The sequence below is a fragment of the Meleagris gallopavo genome, chromosome Z (genome assembly GCF_000146605.3).
Source record: "Meleagris gallopavo isolate NT-WF06-2002-E0010 breed Aviagen turkey brand Nicholas breeding stock chromosome Z, Turkey_5.1, whole genome shotgun sequence".
Taxonomy (NCBI): Eukaryota; Metazoa; Chordata; class Aves; order Galliformes; family Phasianidae; genus Meleagris; species Meleagris gallopavo.
This window is the reverse complement of record NC_015041.2, coordinates 59,046,305-59,054,746: the sequence shown is the minus strand read 5'-3', so window position 1 is coordinate 59,054,746 and position 8,442 is coordinate 59,046,305. Positions and strand designations below refer to the sequence as shown.

Sequence of the window (8,442 nt, the reverse complement as noted above, 5' to 3'; positions counted from 1 at the left end):
CGGCCTTACCATCCAACAGGACTGGCAACTCTGCCCACAGCAGAGTGGTTGGAACTGGATGATCTTTAAGGTCCCTTCCAACCTAAACCATTCTATAATTCAATAATTCTAAGATTCTAAAATTCTATGATTCTAAAATTCTGTGACTAGCAGGTACCATAAGAGGCAGCAGGCCCTCAATAGCCCCTACAAAGTCAGGTCTCTTGATGAAATGAAGCCTGTTGTCCTCTAGCAGTGATGCTGTCAGTGGCAAGTACGGGTACAAGAAGCCATAGCTTTCCTGAGCCAGCCCCATGGATGTGTGTCAGGATGGCCTAACATCTGTTCAGCACCTTCAGTTCTTGGAAGGAGCTAATGAAGCAAGCCTATCTCCACTGGGGATTCCAGTGCCTGCTGCTGGCTTTTTGCCTCGCTGCAGAAGTCTGGCCCCTGGGGGGCAAAATGCAGAGGAGAAATTAAAGCAAATTTTTTCCAGATTCCTCTGCTCTCACTGTAATTACACAAAAATAAAATCCTGATTGGCTCTTAACTTCTATTTTCTACCCTCAATGTTTCCCTTGCCAGCTTGCATCCAGCTGAAGCAGGGAGAAGAGGAGATAGAAAGTAAGTTCTCAGCATTAAGTGTAGGGCAGAAATACACTTGTGAATAGACAAGTCTTCACTAAAAAGGGGGGTTTTATTGAGGTTTTATTCTATGAGTATAATGATGCCTCTGAAACATGTCACCACCATTTAACTGCATATGCCCCAGAAGCTATTAATGAACTGAGAACTATGAGTGCCATCAGTTGTTCTGTCCACCCCATCAGAAATAGCCTGTGGCATTCAGTTTCACAGATCCTTACAACTTTAATGCTGACAGGGATGAGGCTCTTGCCCTTCTTGCCTCTTGAAGAAGGCTTGGATGTTCAAATCTACCAAGAGAAGGGGGAAAAATATACAATGCTTATTTTGAATTTAAAAGCTAGAACTTGATTTCTGAAGATTCTGAATATTTGCTACTAAGGTTGGGAAACTAGATTTTGCTTTGCATGTGAGCTGGTAGAGCAAGAGGTCACCCATAGTGCATCAGGTAACAGAAGAAGAGGTGATGGTAACCAGTAGCTCAGAAGATAGTTGCAGCATTGTGGAAAGAGTGGCCCAGAACCAGAAGAGCTGGGTTTTACTGCTGCTCTGATCCCTGTCTGAACTTTACTTCTGTTCCTCTACATATGACAAAAGATAACTATATAGCTCTTTTCATGAGACCCACTTGTTTCCAGGTCCTTTTCACAACCTGAGTCTGCTTCAAGGTGCAAATCTGCTTTGGGCCAGGGCAGCATGCAGCAGTATGTATTATGCAAAGGCACAGCATTGCACATTCAAGAGTGATTTCTTCCAAGCATCATCACGGCTTTCATTTCCTCTCCGTAGTCCTAGCTGCAGTGCTCAACTCAAAGGCATGCAAACATGCTGTAACATCCCTTTGATTGGAAAGGTGTCCCCAGAGGTGACTTACTTAGAACACCAGGAAGATAAATATGTAGCAATCTCCATAAAGCCCTTCTAATACTAGTGACACGGACAGCAGTGGTAGTTGGTGAGGAAAATCCCAACCAGGCTTCCTGGGGAAAATTGGAGTTCCAGTGACTTCCCATTATTGCCAGTCTAATAACATTATTTTATACTCTAATGTTATAAAGTACAAATTGCAGAACTGTTTTATGTATTATATTGCACACCACATACAAGCTTCACTCACAATAAGATTATTATTAATCTGGTATCTCTGACATGCAGCTAATTAGGAAATCATCTTACATCTTTGCAGTATAAATGTAACATTCAGGAGAGAGTGTTCATTGAGCCTAGTAGTCAGCAATTCCTGCTTTGAAGTGCTTTTCAATGCAGTTAATGCTGATTTACAAAGCAGTGTAAATGATTGACATTGTCTTCTGTTAATTTTAGTATGAAATGATTCTTAATCCACCAGTCTGCTATGAAAACTCCTGCCAACATGTCTGCATTTTAAGCTTCTGCATATTTCACAATTTTGGAACATGGGAAAGAGTACAATACATAATTGTTACACACTGAGCAGTAAAAAGCAGACCTTTTTAAATGAAACTATCTGGTAAGAGGCTGAACACTTTAACCCTCTCCTAGTACTTAAGCTAGCTTCTCACCTTTCTCCTGCTTTGGTAGATGTCCCTTGTGTGGGGGGAGTAACAAAATGCAGAGCAAGGCTGCAGGTATCCTCAGCTTCATGACAATTTCTGACCTTTGGAGACGGGTCTGAAGAGATTTTCATTGTGGCTAGAATAACTACTGCTAGATGTGACAGGCATGAGAAGGAAAAGGCCCCAGATGAGGCTAGTCTGGCTTACAGCAGGCAGGTAGGTCAGCAGAGCCCACAGCAGCCATGCACTTGAAACACAAGATCAGCACTAACTACAATGAGTAATAGTAAACATGTAAGCAGGGCCTTCTGCACAAATGGAGGGGAAGAAGCATGTCAGATCATTAATTTAACAATATAGTACCTTTTCTCCTTGAATAATTCAATTGCAGAGCCAGAGCTGTACAGATTTCTAGTAGAAGGTTTGAGTCCACATAATGAAGGTGAAGAAAGTCCATCAGTTCACATCTGCTTCTGCCACTGTCCACTCCTCAGAGTATAATGTTTTTACACATCAGGATGGTGGAGGAGCACTGGTTTATTTATGAATATATGAATAGAGAATGAGATAGAGCTAATAAAAAACACACCTCCTCTTCATGTTGTTACTCAATGTGATAACCTACTGTATTTTTTTTTCCCATAGAAAACGATGTTTTTCTCTCTTCTTCCCTTTTGATCATCAGATAAATGCAACGTTCAGCTGTTATGGGCAATACTGCATCTGCAGTTTTGATCTTAGAGGCACTCAGCAAAGGCATGCAGAATTCTGTACTATCTACCTGTCTGAATCAGATCTATTTAGACAACTTAATTTTCTTTATAACTTAGACTGTTTCTGTTGAGAGAAAAATATATCTCTGAAAGACTGATAAAATGCTTCCAGTTGAGATTTGGCAGAAGACAGAGTGTTCATGCTAGTGCCCAGGCAGTCACACAGTACATTTTTATGGCTGTTTCAGGATGCTTCTAGCGTGTGTAAGCCTATATGCATATGTTTACAGCAGAACCAATGTTATAATTGGTGTATGATGGCAGTGGGGTTGCAGGAGCCTTGGACATGTCTGTATGAAACAAAATCCTCAACAGATCTCTTGTTGCCAAATTACTAATTGCTAAGCACCAATTCAGCTATATTGAACGCATGTGTCTCAGTGTTGCTGTATAAGTCTCATTAAAGATGATGGCACTAGTTTACAAAACTGGAACTGTATGAAAGGACTTCAAAAGTTTTGAATTCTGATATTTCAGATCTAACCAGCAATATTGGTATTTGACTTTTTTTTCTGATTATACAAAAAGAAAGGTGTAGAAGTGAAGCTAATTTTGCAGCTCATTTCACGTGGAGCTGGAAAGCAATGATTTTAAGCTTCTAATATTTTATTTGTATAACAAGCTTATATGCCTCCACACCAGTAATGCTACTTAAACAACAAACTTTAACCCAAACAACAGACAGTTTTATTTAGTGGGATAGGTCGATAAGGAAGCATTCTGTACATAGCATTTCTAATGAACCACTGACAACTTGCAAATCCTTCTGTGAAGGTGTTTCTTTAACTGCATCTTTTTTGCTGTTTTCCTATGGATTTCTCCATACTGGCCTGTTTTTTTTCTGGTTTACCATTAGCTGAAATATGGTGGAACTGCACTTCCAAAAAGTTAGGTTAGTATTTAATTTCTAAGAAGAACTCTCATTAGATATGAAACAATGTTTATTTATCAAATATATTTTATGCTGAAGACATGCATTAATTTTAATGAGATGTAAAGATTAAAAAGCAGTCCCCTTTTATTTGCTGAATTTCTCAAAGGGTTTGATTTCTTTCCCGAAGGTGAGGTATGTTCTGAGAAGAGCATTTTATGCTTTGTACTTTTCTGTAGAGTAAATGTGGAAATAGAAAATTGTGAACGATGTGATGTATTCTTCTTTCTGTCTAAAAGCAGATATGGCAATCTGCTTATGAATACCTGCAGAATAGCACTGCTTAAAATCAGAATTTGTAGCAGAACTTTGGTCCTGATTTCTCTTTTTCTCTTCCAAAATATCATGTTGTATGTGTTAGCAGCCTACGTTTCCAGACCCCTACTGATGTATATTTCATTCTGTCAGTGGTGTACTGTGGCAAGGAGTTCCACCTATTAGCTCAAAAAACTTCCCTCTAGTAGGCTCTCTTTTTTTCCCCTCTTAGATTTGTTACATTCACTGCACCTGTTATATAGCTATCAGAGTTTTGATTTAATGTCCTAGACTGCCCATCTCATCCCATGATGAAAATGTACCAGCTGTGAAATTTTATAATGGAGATCATTCCTGCAATCGATGCAACTGTAGTTTTCCCAAACATCACAGAAAATCAACTATTGCAGAAATGAAATGTAGCTCATCATCTTCTGGAGTGAGGCAGAGAGGAAGAAAAATGGAAAACAAAAGGAACATTCTTGATATTTTGAAGAGGAACAAAGAATGCATGATAGAAATGAGTTAATATTGAAAAAATGGTAGGGAAAAAAAGGTTTGTACTGGGCATGAACTGTCACATGAAAATGATGGTTCTGAGGAAGGAGAGCAAAGATCTTGGACTGTTATTTTTGAGTAGAAGATTCTATGATTTGGTGTTATTTTTGCTTTTGTTTGCCTGGAATGATCTGCAGTTTCACCAGATATGAAGACAGAGCTGTGGATTCAGCATTGCTGCAAGTAGGAAGTTGCAGAAACCCTCTGGCATTGTTCGTTTCAGTGGGAACTGTGAATAAGAAATTATTTCAAAGGTTTTAAAAGGTAGCTTAGGTTTATTTTGGAAATCAGCAGCTGCAACTTAAATTTGTATATACATCTGCCTGCCTGCATAAGGAGCCTTTTCCCTTTGCTGAAAAGCTCAGCCTGCTGTAATCCTAATGGAGCAATCTAAGGTACTGCAAACATTGCAGTTTTTAAGCGTAACTGTTTCGTGGTCCTTTGGTTCTGGATGAGCCACTCTGTAAGGGTGAGTACTGTCCATGAGAATGGTAGATGACATACAGTCCAGCATCCTACAGTGCCTTTTGCATCCCAAGCATGTTGCATGCCATGGCTTCTGCTCGGAGCCCTTCAACAGATAGAAGCAGCTGCATTAGTCCCACCAGAACCACGAACCACTCAGTGCCCGCACAGCCTCGCTGTGGGTTGTCTTCTGCACACTACACCCCATATGGCAGTGATGTGTCACCCCACTGAGGAGTTCTTATACCTCAGCCCCAAGTGCTCGCAGGCCCTGCCCAAGTGCAGCTCTTCCGGTCACAGTGGTAGGCCAGGAGCTCCTCCTGGGCTCCCACAGAAAGCTGTTTCCCATGGCTTACAATCCAGCCAGCTCTCAGAGGGGATATTTTAGGCCAAGTGGAGCATAGCCTGCTTTCAGTGGTTAGGCCCTCACTGCAGGGACATGCCCGCAGGCAGTGTTACAGTTTTGCCCTCCCCAGCTTGACCCTAAGGCCACACTATCACCAGCACATGGACTGGAAGGGCCCCAGCCTCTCACAGGGAGGCTGCTGCTGTGATCTGTTCCCTGCAGGCTGACACCCGGAGGGCTGTCGTGCGCCTGTGCTGTGGCTAAAAGGCCTTATAAGGCAAAGCCTGAGCAAACTGTGAAGCTGTCTGAAGTGTTCCTCAGTGCTGAAAAACCTCCAGGGAACGCACAACATACCCCTGGCAAAGATCACAGCATATTTTACAGCAAGCTCATAGAGTAACAAAGCAGATATTGTATCTTTGAGTTCCAGGCTCTGCAGGCTGCTCTCAGCAAGAAAATTAATATCAGGTCCCTTTCTTTGACTCATTTCCCTGCAGTGAGATGAGCTACACATCATTCACTATATCTGTCCTTAAGACCTCATAAAGCTGCACATCAATCCTTCCTCTGGAAAGATGGTCTGCACAGCACAGGACTTATTTGGACATCTCTGTGGGCTGGTGGATGAACAATGCAGAGCTACTGTAACTATCAGCAGCCTCAGTGCTGAGGACAAATTGAGCTGACTTTGCTCACATAAACTCCTCAGTAAACCTGCCCTGCACAGGGCTGTGATGTGTGAGGACTTCCATGTCCAAGTCTTATTCCTCTGAGGTTCACAGCTCCCTTGCACACTCTCTGTGCAGATCTGTGGAAAAGGGCTGCAGGCTGTTTGAGATGAGAAGTTGCATGATGAGATGCAACATACAGAATATGGCTCACACTCTGCCCCTTCTATGGCTGGTTGTGTGCTCGCCAAAGGTAGTAGCAGGATTATAAAGCAAAATAAACCAAGGTGAATAAAATGGCTGCACCACAGGAGTTCAGAGCAGAGCTACTTGGCTGTGAGGCTGAAGCAAGCATGGCTGTGGCTTCCATGTGCACTGGAGGCAGGGACAAAGGCTGAATGTCTGTGGCTGAGGACCCTGAGGATCATCCTTTTCTGCTGGAGTTGAACAGCATCAAGAAGCAAAGCTGAAAATGCTGCCATTTGCTGCCTTTTCTTATGCCTGCTATTTACAGCTAGCTGCAGCTTCTAGCAGAGTTCAGCTTTCCTTCAGTCTGCCTTTGCTGAAGCTCTTCTGTGTGCTCTGAGGTGCTTACTCACAGAGCAGTGAACCATGCCAGAACAATGTGGGCCAGCTGGATAGAACTGCCAGTCTGACAGCTGTGCCTCGAAATGCCCACAGACAGTATCTCTGAAGTTCTTCTCTGTCGGTTCTGCTATTTACATCCTCTTACTGAAGCCTGTTTACAGCTGCAGCTCCTGCATTATTATTTTCTAGTGTTTTAAAGTGAATCCTGTCCTTTATTTTTCCTGCTTCTATTTGTTTTGCTTGTTTACATTACGCAGATGCTCATCTACCACATACGTGGATATTCAGGGCTGAAAGCGTGTTTTGTCATTTGTACAAAGAGTTGTACAAAGTACCATTAGTAACTATATGAATAACGGAAAGGTGTGGATTGTAGAATTATGTTCAGAAAGCAAGTTCAATGAGCTGAGGTTTGTTTGAGGTTACCTTGCTCCAGCTGAGCAGGAACTTAACTGAGTACCCCTGCGTACCCACTAGCACTTCCCTTCATGCACAAGCAGGTTTGATAGGTGTCCATGAAAGAGGAGCTTTACTTTTAGCAAGCACATTCATCATTTGTACCTGATAACCTATTAATGGATGCCAAAAGTAAGACTAGAAGGATCTGCAGTCCTCTCTGTCATCCACTTCTCTGTGCTAAGATAAAATCAGATACATGGAAACCTACACAGTTACTGTCAGACACACTTTGCTGTGGGTGCAAAAGATACACAAAAAACACTTTATATTTGTGACTTCATCCTTGAATTAAGCAGCATTACATTATGACAACCATCTTTGACAGAAGACAGGCTTATCCTACCTAATTTCTGGGGAGATGCCAGACTGTAGTTCAGCGTCATGTCCGTAAATCAGTCCCCAGAAGGTCATGCTAGAAGCAGCAGCCAGCTGAAGTGACCAAAGTGGCTGCAGGGTTTGAATGAGGAGCTGGTAGCAGATACTCATCAACAGAACACAAATGACAGCGATTAAAGAGTCGTTTGTACTGTAACCATAACAAAAACTAAATATGGCTTGCAAGGACTCAAACTTTTCAGCAAATTACTTTTGTCCATTAACCCACCCTTTTATGTACCGATTTCTCAAAAAGGACAGCTAATTGACCTTGCAGGCACACCCATAAAGACAGTCTAAAATGTATATTGCAGAAAATCACATTTAATTTTGTCAGCTGAAGAGCATTCTCATCAAAGACATATAATCTCTAGGAAATGCCTTCTCTCAACAACTAACAGTAGTGACCAAAAAAAACCAGACGGAGGTATAATTATTTTTAAAGACAGCTGGTAAAGGCAAATGAGCAGGGGAAAAAAAAGAGAGAGAGACAAAGAGAAATGCAATGTAAGCAAATACCATGCAGGAAAAAAAATTGCACTTAAATCAGAATACAACTTGGGGATGTCAAATCAGAGCTAAACTAAAGACCAGAGAAATCAAAGAGTAGAAATGGACACAAGTTCTCCTCTAACTAAGGCAGATGTAGCACAGGTCAAAGCCTGTTATTAAGGTCAGTTCAGGCCAGTGACTTGAAGTACGACTCAATTTGGTGCCTAGCATACATGACTGCTTGCGTCTCACTAAGGGCATGTGAAGCCCACCAGCCTCCTGGAGCAGTCCTTTTGTGGTGTAAAATAAGCTCCATGCTGACATAAACTGCTGACACTGGGAACTTCTCTCTGCTTTATCCAGAGAAGCCGTA

General features: G+C 41.9%; 1 protein-coding gene across 1 annotated transcript in view; it reads right to left on the bottom strand.

Moving 5' to 3' along the window:
- LOC104915292 (hydroxysteroid dehydrogenase-like protein 2) overlaps nucleotides 1–7,585 on the bottom strand; it is a 49,786-nt gene extending 42,201 nt beyond the window's left edge. The window contains exon 1 of the mRNA XM_031557447.1: nucleotides 7,546–7,585. Within this exon, the coding sequence (XP_031413307.1) occupies nucleotides 7,546–7,585 (40 nt within the window). The remainder of the gene's footprint in view (nucleotides 1–7,545) is intronic.
- Nucleotides 7,586–8,442: the final 857 nt, after the last annotated feature.